This window comes from Coenobita brevimanus, chromosome 35 (genome assembly GCF_032717465.1).
Source record: "Coenobita brevimanus isolate Jiangsu-jjx chromosome 35, ASM3271746v2, whole genome shotgun sequence".
Classification (NCBI taxonomy): Eukaryota; Metazoa; Arthropoda; class Malacostraca; order Decapoda; family Coenobitidae; genus Coenobita; species Coenobita brevimanus.
In genome coordinates this window covers 1,097,004-1,121,402 of record NC_136988.1, presented here as the reverse complement: position 1 = coordinate 1,121,402, position 24,399 = coordinate 1,097,004, and the positions used below count along the sequence as shown (strand labels likewise).

Here is a 24,399-nt window from a genome sequence, read left to right as displayed (position 1 = left end):
ATAATTAAAAGGGTTCAACAAAATAAGTCTGCATTTGTATCTGGGCAATCTGAAGCCATGCAGTCACTCAAGTAAACACACATGATCAGCCGCTATACACTCTCTTTCTCCAACAACATTATGGTATCAAACGTAATATTTAAATACCTTCTTTCCAATTACCTTTTCATTCCTTTACCGACTATGACAAAAACACAAACAAGAAACTCAGTATAATAATGCTGGCTTTCCCTTCCATTGTATTATCCCTTTGAAAAGCTTTATCTGTGTTTAGATATAAGATGTTCTAGCTATAAAAAAAAAAAAAAATTAAACATTAAAAAAAGGGCATGAATAAAGTGCCATTAATCTAAACTGGACAAATGAACATTATACAAAACTCTGATACACAAACATCAAATGTACTAAATTCCTTTGCATTATATAGATTTTGTTTATATATGTACATACAGTACTACAGTAGACTTTAAAAATAAAAGTACTTGATATCTGCATTTTGTGGTGGTGATAAAACCATTATTAGTATAGGTGTGAGTGTTGGGTGTAAGGGGTATAGGGGAGGGGGTGCAGTGACCAATGCAGTACTTACAGCATCACCAGGGGTTTTATCAGCGTCAATAACAAGGGCAGTGCCAGCAGTGGGCTCACCCAACCTCCTCTTATTGAGATAAGGCTTCACCACCACCTGGCTCTCCTCCTCTGGCTCTGCCTCGTCATCTCTCTCGCCCTCGTTGGAAGGGCTGTGGGCCAGCCCGTTGGCCTGGGGTGGCGAGACGCTGCCTCTCTTTGAGCTTGATTGTTGACTAGTTATTTTAAAAGGTGTTTGGACCATGCTGGGGCTAGTGATCTTAGTCATGCTGCCACGATGGGAGTCAAACGAATCGTTGGAGGTCCGACTGGGTCGGTCCTGGGAGGGCACACACAACATGCATTAATGCAAACACAAGTTAGATGTGACACTCGGCATCAATACAGTTAAATAAGCCGTTACACATGGATCAAAAACATTCAGCATCAACAAAGTAAAATGCTACAAAAGTATTCTTGCAGTACTGCATATTATGTGAAAAATTATTAAAAGAAAAACATTAAATAAAGCAATGCAAGCAATGCTTTGTGAACAAACACCAGAGTGCAGCAGTACTCACAGGTACAACAGGAAGATCTTCTCTGCTGGGGGTCGTTGCAGGCGTTGAGGGACTGGAATTTTTTCTGGACATTTTCTTAGTTCTCAACTGAGGCTTTGGTTTTCGTGGGGCCGAGTCACCGTCGAATGATATATAAAATCCTTTATCGCCTTTGGAGCCCTCTTGGAGGGGTTCGGCTTTAACATCTAAGTCGTCCACTTCTTCGTTGGTGTAGGAATCGTGGTGGTAGGGTGGGGTGCGGGAGCGGTTGGGAGGGGCGGGCTGGGGCAGATCCACGTCATCCACCACGGGAGTGCCCTTCTTGGTGGGCACTCTGAAGGTCTTGACGCCTATGCTGGGTCTGGTGGGGGAGCCCGGCTCGTGGGAGATGCGGTAGGTCTTGCTGCCCGACGTGATGGACAGCCGCTTGAACTTGTCGCTGGGGTCGTCCTTCTGGCCCTCGTCGTGTGGCTGGTCGGTGGAGTTGATGAAGGACACGCTCTGAGGCTCCATGTCGTCGGGCGGGGGTGCCGCCACGGGGGCGTGGGACACCGACGTCTGCCGGGGAGGACTGGGGGACTTCTGCTGGCGGGACGGGGGCTGCCGGCTGGGGGAAGACTGGGCACTGGAACGTGAGCTGCCTGGACCCCGGCTGTCCCCGCCCCCACTCCATCCCGCCTCACTGCCACCTCCCTCACCGTGTAATCTGAAAGGTGGCGTCTGACCCATCTGTCTCTGCTGTTCACCTGAGGAAGGTAGAAGTACACACCTTTAATACACCTGAGAAAGACAAATTACACACCTTTAATAAATCTCTCCCTTTCTGGCAGGTAAAGTGATGTACAATAATTACATCTATAAAAAAAAAAATTCTAAAAATTAAAATGATTGTAAGTCTTCACAGTGTTCTAGTAAAACGACATATTTCTGGACAAACTGCCATGTTGATTAACGAACAAGCAAGATCAACATCATCATCATCATCATCATCATCATCTGATCTTGTGTTGCCCCATGAGGAGTGCAGGAGCCCAGGGCTAGGCAATTTGGTCCTGAAAATTAGGATGAGAGTGACCAGCCTCATTCGTCCCTGAGTGGTTAATAAATAAATTAAAATAAAAAACTTTCTATTAGCCCAGAGAACAAATATGGGTGAGTGATGCAGGATGGAGAGAGGGCTGCCACACAACACCTACTTGATCCATAGCTTTGTGCTGAGGCCGGGTAGCCCCTGTACTGATGCTCGGGGCTGTAGTACCCCTGGCCGTTCTGCTGGTACATGGCCTGCGGCGGGAGGGACTGCGTCTGGCCGTGGAGCATGAACCCACCACCCCCTCCCCCACCACCCCCACCCCCCGGCCCCACTGGCATCGGCGGGGGCTGGGCTGGGACCTGGTTGATGGGCGGCAGGTGGTGGTGGTTCATTTGATAGCCGGGGTAGTAGCCAGGGTGCTGTCCGGCCATCATGTACTCACCCTGGGGCACCATTGGCCTGTACAAACACACACAAGTTCCTACGTTAGATTACACACACAAGTTCCTACGTTAGATTACATACACAAGTTCCTACGTTAGACTACACACACAATTTCATACGTTGATTATGCGCACAAGTTCGTACGTTAGATTATAAGTATGTAAATTATAAGTATGTGGGTTATATTATAAGTACATAGGTTTGATTAGAAGTATGCAGGTTGGATTAGAAGTACAGTATGTAGGTTGGATTAGAAGTATGTAGGTCAGTTTATAAGTATGCAGGTTAGATTATAAGTACTGTATGTAGATTAGAAGTATGTAGGTTAGATTTGAAGTATGTAGGTTAGGTTATAAGTATGTAGGTTAGATTATAAGTATGTAGGTTAGTAGTAGCAGTCGTAGTGGTAATGGTGGTGGTGGTGGTGGTGGTGGTGGTGGTGGTGGTGGTGGTGGTGGTGGTAGTAGTAGTAGTAGCAGTAGTAGCAGTAGTAGTAGCAGTAGCAGTAGTAGTAGTAGTAGTAGTAGTAGTAGTAGTAGTGGTGGTGGTGGTGGTGGTGGTGGTGGTGGTAGTAGAAGTCGTAGTCATAGTAGTAGCAGTAGTAGTAGTAGTGGGTGATTATAATGCCAATAACTGTTACATCAAAAACTGATAACAAAGAAGCCTGGATACAAGATTATTAACAGTTATACATAAAAGACTGACAAGCTTAGTTTTATCATGATTACAGTACTACAAAAAGCCAATACATAACACTGATATAATTACAGAATCCTCGTTACAGGGCCAAGGATGGTTTGAAAGCATCATAACCTCTGGAATATATCTAGGACTATGTTGGAGGACGGAATGATGATGATGATGATGGTGATGATGATGATGATGATGATGATGATGATGATGATGATGATGATGATGATGGTGATAATGACAACGATGATTATGGCGAGAATGATTATAGATGACGATGATGATGATGATGATTACAATGACAATGATTATGGATGATGATGATGATAATAAAATAACAACAATAATAATAATAATAATAATGATGATAATAATAACACATGGTCACTTATAATGAGGACTTACTGTACTGGTTAAGTGCGACCTCAGTTACTAATGCTAAATACTACAGTTATATTGCTCCTCCATAATTCACCGCATCTTTCCCAGCCCCATCAGTACAACCACATCTTTCCCATCAATCTCGCTACCTACACAGAAATCGAGTGAGGAGAATCGTGGCGTATATCCGCGCTGCTGCCTGGATTATTTTCAAAAGTAGTGAGGGTTTGGCATTATTTTCTTTCTTTATTTGTTTTTCCTTCCTCTGTTCTGCTGTTATTATTAAAAAAAAGAAATGCTCTCTCTCTCTCTCTCTCTCTCTCTCCCTCTCTCTCTCAGCCACTTAACACTTGATAGATGTGTGGTATGGTTGTGGATGTGGTAGAAGGCGTTAGGAGAAATGCACTGAGGTGGTTTGGCCATGTGCAGAGGATGGAGTGTGACACTAACAAGGGGTGTATGTGAGTGAGGTGCAGAGGGGGAGAGGGAGGGGAAGACTGCAAATGAGATGGGGAATGGAGTGGAAAGGTATAGGAGGGAGGGGGTGTGAGTTGGGGGTATGGAGAGTGACAGACTAATGAGGAGAGTGTATGTGAGACAGGTGGAAGGAGGAGAGGGAGGGGGAGACTGGGAATGAGATGGAGGGATAGAGTGGGGAGGTATATGAGAGAGGGGGTGTGAGTTGGGGGGTTGAAGAGTGACAGACTAATAAGGAGAGTATATGTGAGCAAGCTGGAGGGGGAGACCAAGGATGAGATGGGGGATGGAGTGGAGAGGTATATGAGAGAGGGGGATGTGAGTTGGCGAGAGGGCAGTGTATAGGCAGGGGAAAAGGCAACATGGAGGTGATTTGTTTGTGGCCACCCCTTATGGGATTAGGGTGTCTGGCAGTAGATAGCAGACAGGTAGAGGATACTACAGTCATGGCGCGTTGCTCTGAGGCTGTTGTTATCGTGCCCTGGCAACCTACCATTCAAAAGTGTGACTGATTTTGTGTATAATATGAGATGCATGTGATTCGTGTATAATATGTTTGTGTATAATATATTCGTGCATAATATGATAGGTGTATAATATGATATGAAATAGGATGCACTTTGGAATGGTAGGTTGCCAGGGTACGATAATGCCAACCTCAGAGTTGTGCGCCGCGACTATAAAACACAGTTTTTTCCTAACCGATCGAACTGGAAGTGAGAGGCTGTGAACATGAATGCAAAACATACACTGTGTCAACCAGAGAGAGAAATGAACACAAACTAGGAAAAGATGGAATTTATAAGTGTACGCTGAACACCACTTGAATTTGAAGGGGTTACGAACACTCCAGTTACCCTTAAAGTACAATGGCTTTCTTGTTTATATTTTTTGCTACATTAAAAGGCACTGCAGAGGGAAGGCTTCTTGTTCCTGAGATGAGGATGGTGGACTGCAGGAGAAGGGGAACTTTTGACTGCAGTTCATGGGGGTGAGGGTAGCAGACTGCTTTCGTACTGGTGTTTGAAATAAAATTGTATGTTTTAAGTTCATTCTTCCTACTAACAAATTCTATCTATATATAGCCAGACGCCATAATCCCATACGGGGTGGCCGTTTGTCTTTGAGTTAGTTATTTTACGGGGAGAGGCACTAACCCTCTGCCAACCCACGTGTTGACACACACGAAACACGTATGGGTAGGTTATGGTTACCACCCTGCATTGTAAATGGTTTCCTGGATAGTACTTTCTTTAGTTTAGGCGTGTTGTACTGATGGGGCTATGGCATGCATATCCATTCCCAAATATCAACAGTCCTCAGTCAAGTCAGGAAGCAGGTGGCCACCTTCACTTACCTAGGGCAGAGGAAGTCACCAGTCACGCACACTTCTGTACATTTTAATCCATGAACTACTAAGAACTATAAGGCAGCCAGATTATACTGATATATGATTAGTAAATTAAGCATCTCACTTCTGGTTAGTTGTCTCTCAAGTCACTACAGTATTAGCACATCTACGTCAGTTTTAATACACACTATCTACATATTTCAGATTCAGTCTAGTAAGTTTTTTAGTATCACAATTAAATGATTTATCTGTGTCAATAATCACTTGTCCTTGTGTCTAAGTATATTATAGTCACTGATGACTGCACTACTATTTCTAGTCTAGCTTTTTCTTGGTGGCTTGTGTCAAAACAGAAAATTATGGTATGAGTCTAGGAGGCTGCACTGTCGTCTCTACTTCAACTTTTTCTTGGTGGATCGCATCAAAACAGACAACTGTCGCAAGAGTCCTGGGGGTTTCTGTGGCTTAGTGCCCGTCTTGCCATCGGGGCATTTTTCCGAGTCAAAGGTAAGGTGGTCTGGGGTGGTGGGGTCTGGTGTGTTCTCTTTGCCTCTCTCGTCATGGGAGGTGCCGCTGTAGGAGTCACATTCACAGTCCTCACAACAAGAGCTGCTACATGCGTCTGAGTCCACTCGCGACTTTTTAACTGGTCTAGAGGGGAGCAGCCAAGAGAGGTGGTATTAGCAGGGCAGCTGACAACACCATGGAGGTGAAGGGAGGGAAGTACAGACAGACAGAGAACCACGCCACCAAAACGCACCACAAGCTCAGGTGTCTTATACGTCCCTTCAAGTGTAGTCATGTCAACCGTCTTACAACATATTCAGAAGCCAGCAATGCCGTCCTACTACCTTCAGCATTACCAAACAGATGTGGCTGTCACCGGTCTTATAACCAACAATGCTATCACTGTGTCTCCAGCGTTGCAGTCCAGTAATTCATGACAGAAGTGCCCAAGGATGATGTAGGTGTAATGTATTTGCTGGCTGATAATGAGCAGTGCATGAAGAGATCAAATCAAAGTTTGTCTTGAAGTAGTTCGGTGACAGAAAGCGTTCATCCATGTGTCCCAGAGTGATCAGAAGGCATGACATGATGACAGTGTGCATAGGAGACTTATGTGACTACAGTTCTTTGCAGTATAAATAATGAAGCACCAAAAAGAATCCATGATGTGGCACCATCAATGCAACATCCCTTCCAAGAAATAACAATGGTGGCCAGGGCAGGAGATGAAAATATATGTGTGTGGGCCAAACCTTCCTTCCTTTAGCACTCCTTCCTTCCCTGACATATGCAGCTCAACAATGTACTCAGATGGTCCAGGAGCTGTGTACCTTGTGTTAAATAATACTCATCCCACTCAATACTACACATCCACTTACAGATTAAATCACCATAATACCTTACAATTTTTTCAGCCAAAGTATTAACCTTTTTACTGAATGGCTTTCCTCAGGTGAACAAGTACAATACCTCAGTGAATCTATGCCTGATGAAGGTGTAAGATCGGCAAAACATTACAAGGATACGGCATTCCCTTGTTGAATAAACACATCTGACAATAAGCCGATGAGATGGAGGGATGGAGTGGAGAGGTATATGAGTGAAGGGGGTGTGAGCTGGGAGGAAGGCAGTGAAATGGCATTGGACAGGGTGACATGAAGGCGATTTGTCTGTGGCCACCCCTTACGGGATTATGGCGTCTGGCAATAGATAGACCTTCCTTGGGCTAACAACCCACAATTCTGATCATGCCATCAAATCATCTTCCATTTTCCACGGCTCACTCCACTCTTTTTTATACAACTCAATTATATCATAGGCACTAATATTTATATCCTTATTTATATCCTTTGAATATATTTTTGTAGTAGGTGGTGGTGACCATCATCCACTCACTTGATGTAGTGCTGCCTACTTCTTCTTTCATCTTCATCATTCTTTTTCCGTCTCTTACTTCTCCCATCTTTCCTGTTACTTTTTATTACTCTTCTTTCCTTTTCAGGTGGCTTTACATTGAGTGACAAGCCTAATGGTTTCCTGTAAGCCAGGAAACCATTTACAATGCTGGGTGGTAACCATATAACCAAACCATACATGTTCCCTCCGTGTCAACAAGTGGGTTGGTGGAGGGTTAGTGTCCCTCCCCGTAAAACAACTAACTTAAACACAAACGGCCACACCTTATGGGATTATGGCGTCTGGCTATAGATATATAGACAGATACATTCTCTGGCTATAGGCATCAGATCACCCCACTACAATACTACTACTAACACTACAGGTTCACCATCTGTTTTATAAGTGCGTAAACCATTCTTCCCTCTAAGTACAATATATGCAAATCAATCAACAGTAATGCAATGGCCAAGCAAGACACTACAGCTCTGAGGTACCACTATCACTGCATGCATCCACACAGGCTTATGTTTTATTATAGTTACCTTTGGACAAGTTTATTTAGATTGGTAGTAGTAGTAGTAGTAGTAGTAGTAGTTGTAGTAATAGTAGTAGTAGTAGTAGCAGTAGTAATAGTAGTAGTGGTAGTAGTAGTAGTAATAGTAGTAATAGCTGTAGTAGTATTTAGATTAGTAGTAGTTGTAGTAGTAGTAGTAGTAGTAGTAATAATAGTAGTTGTAGTGGTAGTAACAGTAATAGTAGTTGTAGTGGTAGTAACAGTAATAGCAGTAATAGTAATAGTAGTAGTACAGTAGTAGTAGGAGAGAGAGAGAGAGAGAGAGAGAGAGAGAGAGAGAGAGAGAAACTAGAAGTGAAATGACATACAAAACAACGTAATATAAACACATGGAGAGCCACAGCATTAATTAGCAAGGTAAAATGCATATTATGTACAATGAATCAGGGAATCTCCCTACGTGTCATGTGGGGTTGGTGGAGGATTAGTGCCCCTCCCTGTAAAACAATTAACTCTAAGCCTTGGCCACCCCATTTGGGATACATGGCGTCTGGCAATGAATGAATGAAATGAATGAATCAGGGAAGAATTGCTTTATCAACAATGGTGCAATGAACGCATCTTGAATTTGGCTGTGTTATCTTGTATTTGTTTTTTCTTGGAGGGAACCATCTTTAGGGTTTCTGGCCTTTGGTTCCTTCTTCCTTGCATTAAAAGAAGAAGAAGAAGAAGAATATGAGGGAGAAAAAGAAGAAGAAGAAGACGAGGGAGAAGATGATGAAGACGAGGAAGAAGAAGAAGAGGAGGAAGACGAGGGAGAAGAAGAAGAGGAGGAGGAAGACGAGGGAGAAGAAGAAGAGGAAAATGAGGGAGAAGAAAAAGAGGAAGACGAGGGAGAAGAAGAAGAAGACGACGAGGGAGAAGAAGAAGAAGAAGACGACGAGGGAGAAGAAGAAGAAGAAGACGACGAGGGAGAAGATGAAGAAGAAGAAGACGAGGAAGAAGATGAAGAAGAGGAAGACGACGAGGGAGAAGAAGAAGAAGAAGACGAGGGAGAAGAAGAAGACGAGGGAGAAGAAGAAGAAGAAGACGAAGAAGAAAGGTAGGAAAGGACAAGTTGAGAGGCGTTACAGAGGGTGAGTCAAATTTTTCCACGTTTTAAACACATACCAAATACTCAAACAATTCTTCTTTAGTGTGGGATTGAACTCCTGTCCTTTCAAACAGCATACAACTCCTCCAACCACTTCACCACCTCCTTCATGCACTTAGTCAATAATTATGACTAATGTATTGTAATTTAGTAACAAGAAAGATAAGCATGAGCCAACCCAATCACATGCATACCCACACGATGCAAAGTAGTTGATGAATGGAAAGCTAATAATAATAATAATAATAATAATAATAATAATAATACCTCAAGATGCAAAGCAGTTGATGAAAGGAAAGTTAATAATAATAATAATAATAATAATGCTAATAATAATAATAATAATAATAATAATAAAAATAATAATAATAATTCTACATATAAGGTCATACTCAAGGAAGCATAAAATATTCAACAATTTATGATACAACATTATTGGCTTAAAAGATGAATTAATTATGACATGGAAAGGCTTTGTTTACTATATGACAATGATGTTGCTTTAGTTTTTCAATTTAGGCTTATTAACAAACATTTTCATACACACACACACACACACACACACACACACACACACACTGCAAATATCCTCTTCCTTTACTGCCCAGGTCTCACTACCATACAGCATTACACTCCTAACACATGCCACATACAGCATTACACTCCTAACATGCCACATACAGCATTACACTCCTAACACATGCCACATACAAAGATCCCTTAGCACAGAGGGAGAGTCCTCTCAATGTCAGGAGAGGCAACAGCTCCCTGAACTTCTTCCAACCACTCCTCACTCTAGCCACAGAGGTGCTCCAGCCCCATCTCCAAGACAACATGTCTCCCAAATAACAAAATTCTTCCATACACTCAACAGACAGACAGACAGACACACACACACACACACACACACACACACACACACACACACACACACACACACACACAGGCATCTCTATATAAACAATCCATAACAACAATCAATTTGAAACTAATAACACATTACTGTATGAATTACCCTCCACTGAAATGCAAAAAAAATAAAAATAAATAAATAAATAAAATAATAACAATAATAACAGAGGCCAGCTAGTGGGTGTGTGAGAGGGGATGGGTGTTCTAGTATGCACATTCAAGCCATGTTTTGAAAATTACACGAGTCATCATTTCAAAATCTATAACATGAGTAAGAAAAATGCAGGAGATAAAAATTTGGCACTTGAGAGAGAGAGAGAGAGAGAGAGAGAGAGAGAGAGAGAGAGAGAGAGAGAGAGAGAGAGAGACTACACAACAATTACAGAAATCATCATCGTCATCTGGACCTCCTTTCCCACCCTAGGGCAAGGTGAGGAGTAGCAATATCCAGACAGCCCAAATTTGCCCAATCTAATGGGCCACGCTTCCATTCATTCATCATTCATGCCCCTGGAATCCTGGGCTCTATTGGATACACCAAAAACTTTCACCATGTTCTGTAGCTTCATATAAACGTATCTGATTGAGTCAATCCAGACGCTACCAAGTTAAAAAGTGTGTCTGTCCTCCTCTCTTCCTATTTCTCCCATCTTTCCTGTCACTTTTTATTACTCTTCTTTCCTTTTCAGGTGGCTTTACATTGAATGACAAGCCTAATGGTTTCCTGTAAGCCAGGAAACCATTTACAACACTGGGTGGTAACCATATAACCAACCCATACATGTTTCCTACAAGTCAACAAGTGAGTTGGTGGAGGGTTAGTGCCCCTCCCCATCACACAACTAACTCAAACAGCCACCCCTTATGGGATTATGGCATCTGGCTATAGATAGACAGACTGATAAATATCTAAAGTTGTAAGATATGGATGTGATGTGGATATGATTGAGAAAATTAGGAGAAATACACTGAGGTAGTTTGGACATGGAGAGAATGGAGAATGAAAGACTGACTAAGAGCATGTAGTGGAGGGAGGGAGAGGGAGGGGGAGACTAAGGTGGAGGTGGAGGGATGGAGCTGAGAGGTATATGAGGCACGGAGGAGTGAGTTGGGTGGACAGCAATGAAATGGTGGGTGACAGCGCGACTTGGAGGCGCTTTGTCTGCGGCCACCTTTTGCAGGATTAAGGCGTCGGGATATAGATATAGATAAATACAGTAGTAAGATAATCAGTGGCCATCCTGCACTTCAACTGAGGGTAAATCATACCAAAGAAAACACTGTGGTGGATGAGGCTTTACCTTGCTGGTCCCCACTGAGCTCGTCGTGTGGCAGGGGACATGGAGGCGTACCCATCACTGCCCGGCTGTTGGCCCCACATTCGGCGTATTGGACTGCCCTGCTGCAATACCAATACAGTATTTATAGTGTATTATAAGTACATCATTAACAGACAAGCAGGCAGGCATGTACATCCACACCCACACCCACACCCACACACATACACCCACACCCACCCACCTCACTCCCACAAATTACACATTATGCGGAATATGTTAACCCACTTCACAGTCTCCTCAATATGACTTTAAGATGCAAATGATTAAAGTAATGCATTATGTGTATTTACAATTTTCTCAGATAAACAGTAAGGTATAATACTGCCTCCTATACAGATGCTCAAAGTGTGGCAAAATGAAGAAGCTCTACATGAAAACAAGCTTGATATTCCGAGTCTCAGTGAACATTGGCTGTATAAACAACAATACTATCTTTCCTGCTAATATCACAATACTATCTTTCCTGCTAATATCACAATACTATCTTTCCTGCTAATATCACAATACTATCTTTCCTGCTAATATCACAATACTATCTTTCCTGCTAACATCACAATCCTCTCTTTTCTGCTAAAATCACAATACCTGTACTATCATTTCTGCTAAAATCACAATACTATCTTTCCTGCTAAAATCACAATACTATCATTTCAACTCAAATCGCAATACTATCATTCCTGCTCAAATCACAATACTATCTTTTCTGCTAACATCACAATACTATCTTTTCTGCTAAAATCACAATACTATCTTTTCTGCTAAAATCACAATACTATCATTTCAGCTCAAATCACAATACTATCATTCCTGCTCAAATCACAATACTATCTTTTCTGCTAACATCACAATACTATCTTTTCTGCTAACATCACAATACTATCTTTTCTGCTAACATCACAATACTATCTTTTCTGCTAACATCACAATACTATCTTTTCTGCTACAATCTCCAAACTGTGCAATGTGTCTGTGGTCTAACCTGGTCATGGAGGTAGAACTGTCCGTGCGGTGGTGGTGGCTGCTGCTGCATGTGGTGTGGTGGGTTCATTCCATTGTGCATGAGGTTCTGTATCTGCTGCTGCTGGTGGCTGAGGCGCTGGATGTCTCCCTGGATCTCGGTGAGTGAGTCCGTCATCCTGTAATGTGGTGTAAGAGAGTCTGGGCCCAGGGACACACGGCGGGGGGGTGGCGGTGCCTGGTGTTGGGGGTCGCGCCACGCCCCGGGCTCCATGTAAAGGCTGGCGCGGCGCAGGTCAAATCTGGGGTCGCGGGGTCGCTCCCTGGGGTCCGGCCCAAGGTAGGATCTGCGCCGGAGTGGCACAGGAGGCAGGCTGTCCGGGGGGTAGCGGCCACTTTCCCCACTGCAAGGAACACCACCACATGCACCACACACCACAGCTAACATGCCACCACATACTGTACTGCCAAACACAGAGCACAACACCCACCAATGGTAGGGTTACACTCTGCACTATAGACTGAGAAATACAGTATAGAGAGAGCATGAGGGGGAGATATTAGAAGAGGTGGGAGAGAGGGACATTCAAAAGGCTGAGGGAGATGAATATCCCTTGGAGACAGTGAGATAGATATACACTAACAGGTAAAGATCAGATAAAGATGCAACTCAGGAAACAAACATCTTAAAGCATAACTAAGTAACATGCAAAACAATAAACAGCTAAAAAAAAAAATGAACACATGACTCTACACTACAAAACAAAAAGAAAAAAAAGTCTAGCTAAAAGAAAAACGTATTACAAAAGTGTGGTCACAATTAATACGCAAAAAGCATCCAAAGGCAAACTAAGAGTGGTGTTAGTGAAGTCAAGAGATTTTTAATAACACCATGCACAGCACCCAACATTTATCCCAGCAAATGAAGATATTGTTCCTTGTCTGTACTGGAAAAAATGCATCTTCTGAAGTGCCACACCTGATGTACTGTAAACCTGTATACTATTTTAGGCTGCAACTAGCTATTTTAAATTCTGATTATATTTGCTAGCCAATTCTCTCAACAAATTTCCTGATGTGTCAAAAAGATCTCTGTCATCATGAGTAAAATTACACAAACTACTAAAGACTCATGGTATATTTATTTTTTTTTAATGCAAGGAAGGAGGAACCAAAGGCCAGAAACTGCAAGATTTAAAAACAAAAGAACAGAGAGCCAAATTCAAGATCCGTTCATTTTGAGATGCCTGGACACACATACTGGCTAATCAAACTTACTTTTTCTCAACTAATTTCATGATACGTTAAAAATACAAATCTACCACCATGAATAATACAACTATAGAAGAATCATTACATACAGAGTACTAGCATCAGGAAAAAATATCTTCACAACGCAAACAAAACAGAATCAAGCAATGGGAAGCTTTCTCGGAACTGTGATGCAAGAATCGGAAAGAAGAAGTCATGAATGCTTTGGTCTCCCTGAAAATTCGTAACTCAACTACTGTAACTAATATTTTGAATGGATGTATCGATAACCGGTAAAAAAAAAAAAAGCGGTGAGAGTCAAACGGTAACTTTAAAACACTTAACGTTTGTACACACAGTCTTTATGAGTGGGTTTTGTGATGGATGGGGGGAAAACTGTATGGTGGGATTATGGGATGTACTTAGAGAGAGAGAGAGAGAGAGAGAGAGAGAGAGTGTGTGTGTGTGTGTGTGTGTGTGTGTGTGTGTGTGTGTGTGTGTGTGTGTGTGTGTGTGTGTGTGTGTGTGAGAGAGAGAGAGAGAGAGAGAGAGACTAGCCTATGCTCAGATTTAGAAGGACCAGTACTAGCATAGTCATCCCTAGCCAATAATTTACAAAAACTACAGAAGAAGAAGGACTCGAATGGTCTGCCAGTTTGTGTATTGAATTTAACAAGGCCGGAGAAAAAAATCGGCAAATAACTGATAAAAACAAATGACCATTGGATGGAAACAACTGGGTGAGGTCTATCTATCTATCTACCTATTTAACTATCCATCTATCTATTGCCAGACACCTTAATCCCATAAGGGGTGGCCACAAACAAATTCCCTCCACGTCGCCCTGTCTCCCACCATTTCACTGCACAGGTCACACACACACCCCTCCCTCTCTCATATAACTCTCCTCTCCATCTCATCCACGGCCTCCCCCTCCCTCTCCCCCGTTCCACCTCACTCTCATGAACTCTCCTCGTTAGTCTCTCACTCTCCGTCCTCTCCACATGGCCAAACCACCTCAATAAATCTCTCCTAAAGCTTTCTATCACATTACACAAAATAATTCTATAACTCAACCAGCTGTAAGAGTGGATTTAAAACAACTCAACCAGCTGTAAGAGTGGATTTAAAACAACTCAACCAGCTGTGTAGAGTGGATTTAAAATAACCAGCTGTGTAGAGTGGATATAAAACAACTCAACCAGCTGTAAGAGTGGATTTAAAACAACTCAACCAGCTGTAAGAGTGGATTTAAAACAACTCAACCAGCTGTGTAGAGTGGATTTAAAACAACTCAACCAGCTGTGTACGAATAGATTTAAAACCACAACTCAACCAGCTGTGTGTGTGTGTATTCTTGTACTGCAGGTGGTTGTGTGTGTTCCCTCCTTCAGGTCTGTGTGTACTGTACTATATTACAATACTCGTGTACAAGACGGCACAGAAACAGTTACAAAATTCTGGAACCAAACCCTGATTTATGAGGACTGGCTGGCTATTTTTTTCTACTTACTCACTAAAGGTGTCACTGTAAATACTAAACCATGATGCTGCCAGAGATCAAGCAGGAAGGACATATGCCGTGAGGTGAAGAAGACTGACACTCAAGCCTGTAAATACTAAACCAAGATGTTGCCAGAGATCGAGCAGGAAGGACATATGCCGTGAGGTGAAGAAGACTGACACTCAAGCCTGTAAATACTAAACCATGATGCTGCCAGAGATCGAGCAGGAAGGACATATGCCGTGAGGTGAAGAAGACTGACACTCAAGCCTGTAAATACTAAACCAAGATGCTGCCAGAGATCGAGCAGGAAGGACATATGCCGTGAGGTGAAGAAGACTGACACTCAAGCCTGTACATTCAAGGGGAAAAGTTTGGCTACCACTCCACTGCATATAATTCCTTCCCTCCTGATGCTGTCTATCCAGCTATCTATTGCCAGACGCCATAATCCCGTGAGGGGTGGCCATTTGACTTTGAGTTATTTGCTTTACGGGGAGGGACACTAACCCCCCATCAACCCACTTATTAACACGTAGGGAGCATTGACGCACCATATCAAAAATACTGAAGCTCTGGTCAGGGAAACACACCAAGCCTCTCCCACAGGGAAAATAGTGTCCAGCAGAGGGAGATGAGAAGTACAGTAGGAGAGGTGAAATATTACACTAACTTCTTAAAGGGAAGTAGGAGAGGTGAAATATTAGGCAAACTGCTTATTGGGAAGTAGGTGAGGTGAAATATTAGGCAAACTTCTTACTGGGCAGTAGGAGAGATGAAATAATAAACAAAATTATTATTGGGAAGTAGAAGAGGTGAAATATTTGTCCAACTTCTCTCCGCACTTATCAAAATTTTAACAAACGCATGAGGGAGACCAAAGCACTCGTGTGACATGCCGCCAGTGGTTGAGAGATGGGTTGTTACCTGTGTGGTGAGCCCCCGCACAGCCTGGCTACCTGACCTGTGACCTGGCTACCACACCCGGCCACCTCAATCGGTTAAACATCAGCCATCGGGTTAGCGCTCACACGGTTTTTCAGTATCTTTTTTCCCTTCGTTAGCGGGTTAGCGCTCACATGGTTTTACAATCTCTTTTTCCCCTTCATTAGGACCGAAGATTACCTCATTACCACCCTATCCAGGTAACCAATGAGGCAGGTAACTCATTATTTACCTTGATAAGTAACAAGGAATGCTGCCTCTCACTCATTACCTTGTCAAGAGGGGCAATGAGGAAGAAACACTGACTCAAAGAAACAGACCAATCCAGACAAGGGCTTCAGTAATTCATGGCTGTTGTGATGTGTTATGTGTCTGGTGTAAGGGGTAAGTGTAAGTGAGGGTGTAAGGGGTGAGTGTGAGTGAGGGTGTAAGGGGTGGATGTGAGTTTGAGAGGTGTAAGGGGTGGATGTGAGTTTGAGAGGCGTAAGGGGTGGATGTGAGTTTGAGAGGTGTAAGGGGTGAGTGTGAGAGGTATAAGGGGTGAGTGTGAGAGGTATAAGGGGTAAGTGTCAGTGTGAGAGATGTAAGGGGTGTGTGTGAGTGTGAGGAAGGGAGTATGGGTGTGTGTGTAGTGTGAAGGAGGGTGTAAGGGGTGAGTGTAAAGTGTAAGGAGGGTGTAAGGGTGTGTGTGTGAGTTTGAGAGGTGTATGGGGTGAGTGTAAGTGTGAGGGATGGTGTAGGGGGATAAGTGTGAGTTTGAGAGGTGTATGGGGTACGAGTAAGTGTGAAGGTTGGTGTAGGCAGGTGTGTGTGAGTGTGAGAGGTGTAAGGGGTAAGTGTGAATTTGGGGGATGGTGTAAGGGTGTGTGTGTGAGTGTGAGGGATGGTATAAGGGTGTGTGAGTGTGATGGAAGGTGTAGGGGGATAAGTGTGAGTGTGATGGAAGGTGTAGGAGGATAAGTGTGAGTGTGATGGAAGGTGTAGGGGGATAAGTGTGAGTGTGAGGGATGTTGTAAGGTGTGTGTGAGTGTGAGGGATGTTGTAAGGTGTGTGTGTGTGTGTGTGTGTGTGTGTGTGTGTGTGTGTGTGTGTGTGTGTGTGTGTGTGTGTGTGTGTGTAAGATGTAAGCCAAATACACCACAGCCCTACACCCAGTGGCCTGCTTCCTCTACGAGTGTCTGTGTGAGTGTATTATTGGGACACTACACCCCGCCAAATACTGTACTGATTAAATTTCATCACACTGAAGCATAGATCAGGCAAAGAATACTGCACTGGTAAACTATAGTCCTTCCACCTTAACTTGGCCCAAATTATCATCCCTTTGCAGCTAATTTCATGTAGCTCAACAGCAGGACAAGACTGTGGCTCTCCATCCTTTCCACTGCACTTCTTCATGACTAGCATCACATTCTAGTATCAGTCTATTGTTAAGGCTGAGTTGTCAAGATGGAGACAGGTCAATTTTAGGCCGAGTTAGAGTAAAACGAGTACAGCGCTGCAACTCTCATTTAAATTTCTTCTCTCTCAAAAATACACAGTAAATTTTAAACAGAGTCAACATCTCCTGCCTTCACTATGCTTCACAAACAAATTTAGTCATAACCGTGTACTCCATAACAGGTTAAAATTAAAAAAGGAAGTTTCTGATTAAACAAACCTTACTTAAAATTTCCATAACATATTTTGAGTTCAACCTCAAATAATAATCAAATTGTACCGCCCGTATCGGTAAAAAAAAAAAAAAAAGTTTCTGATTATACAAACCTAACTCAAAAATTTCTGTAACATATTTCGTGTTCAACTTCAAATAATAATCAGACTGTGCTGTCCATAAGAAGTTAAAAAAAAGAAAAGAAAAAAAGAAAAAAGTTTCTGATTAGACAAACCTAACTCCAAAATCTCAGTACCAAATTTTGACTACAAGAGCCACATAAAAATAAACAAAAATCATAGCACCACATCCCTAACTTAATAATTTCTGTAATATATTTTGAGTACAACCTATAACAATAATAATGACAGTACTATTATTTAAGTACATTCCCTTCTGTAACTCAAGGGGGCTGGATCCCTTGCCAAATGAAGCTGAACATTGAAAAGAACGATGCCAATATACAAGGAGTGACCCAGATATGACCCTCCACTTGAGACTTAGGTGGTGGAGTCTTGTGTGTTGTGGGTGCGGCTCAGTCTGCTAGTATGGGCATGACTGTGGCATTTGGAGTACATATACATGATCTATCTATCTATTGCCAGAAACCATTATTCTGTAAAGGGTGGCTGTTTTCTATGAGTTAGTTGTTTTACAGGGAGGGGCACTAACCCTCTGCCAACCCACTTGTTGACACGTAGGGAACTTGTATGGGTAGGCTATACGGTTACCACCCAGTGTAGTAATGCAGGGTAGATTAAGGATAACTGGTAACACTAAGCCACCCCCACAACACACAAGAAATCAACCATAGGGGTGGAAGTGGAGTGTTGTATACGGGCCAGACTGTATAAACTGTAGCCAATGAATGCCAGGCAGAAGTAAGCAATGCGCTAACAAATATCGCTATGACAAGTTGACAATGGCTTCAGATGAAACAATAATAATAATAACATTAATAATAATAATAATAATAACAGTAATAATAATAATGACATTAACTCTCTCTCCAGCACTTGAACTAAACAGGGAACTGAAATGTTAAAAAAAAAATTGTAGATCTTTGACTGTTGGTGAGCCTGTCTTTGTGAAGATTACACATGAAGATCTATTGTCTACATAATAATAATAATAATAATAATAACAATAATAATAATAATAAATACGTCAACATGCATTAGCCCCTTCAATACTGTCATGTCTCTCTATTTTAAATTTCAAAAACCTAAACTATGTATTTGAAGAGAACGGATTAAGGAAAGCCTCCATCACCTCCACAGGTAAAATTATGTGTTTTTCACTTCATTATTGCTAACATTAGACAATTTTCTTTAACTGGCAGGGGATTCACATGGAAGAGGTTACAACTGATTGACTGACTGATTGAATTTAAATGTGGGGGCACAACTGAAGAGGTTATGAACACACAATGTAAAAATCTTCCATAAACATCTTTGGGAAGGTGAAGGGGAGGAACATGAGTTAGGGGAAAATATTTATATCTTACCAATATTACTTAAGAAGCTCAATGGCTAGTTAAGTAATAGTTTTGCCCCTAATTCCTGTTTCCTTACACCAATCTTCCATCTCTTTAGGTCTCAACAAATGACCTCTTTACTTCATTCTTATTTACTGATGAAACTCAATCAACAAAACTGGTCTGTAATAAGGCTTGTCCCTAACCTCTCTTGCCCTACATCACTCCTCCGTGTCTTTCAGTCTCAACAAATGACCTCTTTCCTTTGTTCTTGCTACTGGTTGATGATTTGTATTAAGCTGATGAGATACAAAGCTTAGGACATGACCTCTCTTTCATTCTTGCTATTGGCTGATGATTTATATTAAGCTGACATGACACACTAAGCTTAAGAGAAAGAGACCTGTTATACGGAAAGGGCTGCCAGTTTACTAAGCTTAAGATACACCCTCTCTTTTATTTTTGCCATTGGTTGATGATTTATATTAAGCTGAAGACAAACTAAGCTTACAAGAGAGAGAGACCTGTCGTATTGAAAGGGCCGCCAGAACCAATAAACATAATGTAAGTTAGCCAAGCTAGTACAGCCACCAAGAATACTGGTACATGGAGACAAACGTGTGTGCCATACTCCCTACAGAGCTTGCCCAAGGGTACATCGAGGGGGGGGGGGAATGCTCTGGGTATGGGCTGGCTTTCTCGGCTGTTGAGCAGGACCCCTAACACCTCTTCCTCGGCGATTTATTTACATTTATACCACATCAATAATTCTTGGTGTGAAAAAAGGAAATAAATAAAAAAAAATAAAAAGTATGAGGTGATGCTCTCCGCCCTTCGGGGGTACAAGAGGGATGAGACTAAGTTATTTCCGTCCATATTATTTATGTTAAAGATCATCCTACGTTCCTTGCAGGGTTCGGAAGGCTGATGAACTTACGACCAGTTTTACGATATCATTCTATTTTGATATAAGAGATAGTTATAACATCTATACTCTATTTTGATATTAGAAAGCTACTTGGAAAACTTTTTAGGGCAGGAAGGCGTAGTGTGCAAAATAAACTGCTGAGGGAGAGGTGTTAGAAGCGCCACCAACCATACGAGATAACTGAACAGCCCAAATTACCGACTTCCCACTCTACTGTGTTGTCAATTTTGTTACGAGGCTTTGATTAGTGAGATGGTAATTGATTAGACGAGATAGTAATTGATTAGATGGGGTGTTCTTCAGGTGGCGTATGTACTAAGTGTGCTAAACATCACATTTATTAGTCAATGTAATGGATCCTGTACACTACGTATGATCCAACATGTACAGACAACAACAATAATAATCCTGTCACTCCTCTGATTCTCTCTCCACACAATAATCATCATCATCATCAATCATCATCATCATCATCCGGACCTTCTTTCCCACCCTAGGGCAGAGTGAGGAGTAGCAATGTCCAGACAGCCCAAACTGCCCAATCCAAAGGGCCACACTCACCGTTCAAGCCCTTGGAATCCTGGCTCTATCAGATACATCAAAAACCTTTCACCACATTCTGTAGCTTCACTCATGACTTTATCTATTATCGATATTCTTTTATTTGGATTCTACCAACCTATCTATCTACTGCCAGATGCCTTAATCCCATATGGGTGGCCACAAACAAATCACCTCCATGTCACCCTGTCCTCTGTCATTTCACCCCCCCCTCATTCATCTCCCCATCCTATCCCTTCACTTCAACATTGGTCTCCCCCTTTCTCCCACCCCCCACCTGACTCAAATACACTCTTCTAGTCAGTCTCTCATTCTCCATCCTCTCCACACGGCCAAACCACCTTAAAGTATATCTCATAATGCTCCCAACCACATCCACAACTCTCCTTCACTTCCTCGCCAGACCAAGTTTCAAAGTCCACGGAGAGAAAATGAGAAAGATGACAGGAATTTTGTTGCGAACTGTACCCTGTGTAACTCGTGGCCTGATTAAACACACACACACACACACACACACACACAAAATACTAACACACTTCAATACAGTCTTCCAATCTCCATACCTGATCGTCATAACTTTCTATTGTCGTTCAGCATTAAGATTCATAATTTTGCCTACTACAATACTGCTAACTCGCTCACTCTCTCTCTCTCTTTTTCTCTCTTTCTCCTTCCCTCCCCTCTCTCAGTCTCTTTCTCTGTCTCCCTCCCTCCCTCTCTCTTTCTCTCCACTCACAAACCAATTTTGTAAAGGACTGTTGATATTCATTTTTCTACACAGCCTCTCTCTCCCGCTCTCTCTCTCTCTCTCTTTTGTCTCTCTCTTCACAAACCTACTAAGCTGATTCGATTAATTCTACACTCTCTCTCTCTCTCGTCTCTCTCTTCACAAACCTACTAAAGGACTGCTGATACGGTTAATTCTACACTCTCTCTCTCTCTCGTCTCTCTCTTCACAAACCTACTAAAGGACTGCTGATACGGTTAATTCTACACTCTCTCTCCCCCCCCCCTCTCTCTCTTTCTCTCTCCAAACCTACTGTGTGAGGGACTGGTGGTACTGGTCGTAATCCATGGTGTCAAGGTCTGGTGTGCGCACGTCCGCCACCGGCCCGTCCCCGCCCTCCAGCCAGCGCCGCGACACATTTGACACATCCGAGCTTATGTCCTGTGGCGGGGCGAAGGAACAGAGAGACGGTGACGTTATGGCAGAATTATTATTATTACAGTATTATTATTATTTTATTTATCTATTTTTTATTTATTATTTCTATCTATCTATCTACTGCCAGATGCCTTAATCCCGTAAGGGCTGGCCACAAACAAATCGTCTCCATGTCACCCTGTCCCCCGCCATTTCACCATCCCTATTATTTATTTATTATTTATTTTTAGTTTTTATTTATTTATTTATTTTTAATGCAAAGAAGAAGGAACCAAAGGCCTAAAGCCCACAAACTGTTCCCTCCAAGAAAAAAAAAAAACATGATAACAGAGCCAAATTCAAGATGTGTTCATTTTGAGATGCCTGGACACATTGCATTTGAAAGACTGGAGGTCATAGGCAGTGGGAAATACAGGGAAACAGTTCCAGAGTTGATCTGTTGTATACATGAAGGACTGGGAGTAATGGTTAACTTACCTCCCTGCTACCTACCTACCTACCTACCCACCTACTTACCTACCTATACTGGAGGTCATAGGCAGTAGGCAATACAGATAGAGGGAGACAGTAATTAAAGTTGATTGATGGTGGTTATAGTATTTTAGAGAGAGAGAGAGAGAGAGAGAGAGAGGGAGATTTTAGTACCATCTAATATAGAGCAAATATAGAGTGAGTCAATATACTAACTTACGCTAAGAATAAGTAACTTTCATACTAACTTACGCTAAGAGTAAGTAACTTAAATACTAACACTAAAGATAAGTAACTTGCATACTAACTTAAGCTAAAAATAAGTAACTTGCACACTAACTTACGTTAAGAATAACTAACCTGCACACTAACTTAGGCTGAAAATAAGTAACCTGCACACTAACTTACGCTGCGAATAAGTAACTGAAATACTAACTTATGCTAAAAATAAGTAACTTGCACACTAACTTATGCTAAGAATAACTAACTTGTATACTAACTTATGCTAAGAATAACTAACTTGCATACTAACTTATACTAAGAATAACTAACTTGCATACTAACTTATACTAAGAATAACTAACTTGCATACTAACTTATACTAAGAATAACTAACTTGCATACTAACTTATGCTAAGAATAACTAACTTGCATACTAACTTATGCTAAGAATAACTAACTTGCATACTAACTTATGCTGAAAATATGTAACTTAAATACTAACTTACGCTGCAACTAAGTAACTTAAATACTAACTTACGCTGAGAATAGGTAACTTGCATACTAACTTACGCTGAGAATAAGCAACCTGCACACTAACTTACGCTGCGAATCCATAGGAAAATTCAAACTTCCCTTAATATTAAACTTAAGTCCATATTCTCATATGTTAGGGCATCTCCCAAACACCTCTTCCTTAGCTATTTATTCTTGGATATGGCTGGTTAATATCCTTCTGCATATTATTTATGGAGTGTAAGGTGATATTAAATTATTTTTGTAACACGGATATGGACAGTAAGGTGTGACGGGCAAAATAAGTTGCTTGGGAAAAGGTGTTAGGGAGCTTCCTTACATAATCTAAAGACAGCATGTCAATATTAGAATGATTTACGTAATACGGATATGGACAGTAAGATGTGACGAGCAGAATAAGTTGCTCGGGAAAAGGTGTTAGGGAGCTTCCTGAGCCGACGAGAATACTGGCCTTAGACTACTGGACATATCTAAGAGTTCATTAAGCTGATCACCGACTGAGAATTATCGTTATTACTACAAATGTAAACACATAAACAACCATATTAAGTGCACTAACACATATGCTCCTTGCTGTATTGTGCCAAGGATGTAAGATAATAACAATAATAATAATAATAAAAATAATAATAATAATAATAATAATAAAAATGATAACAATAATAATAATAATAAAAATGATAACAATAATAATAATAATAATAAAAATGACAATAATAATAATAATGATGATAAAAATGATAATAATAATAATAATAATCTATCTATAGCCCGACGCCCTAATCCCGCAAAGGGTGGCCGCAGACAAAACGCCTCCAAGTCACTCTGTCACCCACCATTTGACTACCCTCCCCCCAACTCAACCCCCCCTCCCTCATATACCTCTTAACTCCATCCCTCCACCTCATCCTCAGTCTACCTCTCCCTCTCCCTCCCTCCACCTCACCTACATACACCCTCTTAGTCAGTCTATCATTCCCCATCCTCTCCACATGTCCAAACCACCTCAGTGTATTTCTCCAAATCTTTTCAACCACATCCACATCTACCCCACAACGTTCCTTCAACTTCTACTAACAATGATAATGTAAAATAACAATAAAAAATAAGATTAAAGATAATAATAGTAGTAGCAGTAATAATAACAATAATAATAATAATAATAATAATAATAATAACAATAATAATATCAAAAACCAATATTAATGCAGTGTTTGAATAAGTGAGTTGATTACTTAACTGAATCCTTCTGTATCACCCAAAACACCTCACCACACACTACCAAGCTACACATACACAGAAAACACCACAACTGACACTTCCAACACCTATACCTTATAATAAAAATAAACTGTTCCTTGTAATAAAACTGAATCTTTACTAGTAATACTGTAGTGATAAAA

The 24,399-nt window shown here is 41.6% G+C and overlaps 1 protein-coding gene across 1 annotated transcript in view; it reads right to left on the bottom strand.

The window, feature by feature from the left end:
* The window catches only part of Patronin (calmodulin-regulated spectrin-associated protein patronin), a 111,695-nt gene that overhangs the window by 32,131 nt on the left and 55,165 nt on the right, over positions 1–24,399 (bottom strand). Inside the window, exons 14-19 of the mRNA XM_080269650.1 lie at positions 21,645–21,772; positions 12,307–12,688; positions 11,289–11,389; positions 2,324–2,619; positions 1,148–1,873; positions 590–924 (exon numbers count right to left, since the gene is read on the bottom strand). Coding sequence (XP_080125776.1) covers positions 590–924; positions 1,148–1,873; positions 2,324–2,619; positions 11,289–11,389; positions 12,307–12,688; positions 21,645–21,772 — 1,968 coding nt within the window. The remainder of the gene's footprint in view (positions 1–589; positions 925–1,147; positions 1,874–2,323; positions 2,620–11,288; positions 11,390–12,306; positions 12,689–21,644; positions 21,773–24,399) is intronic.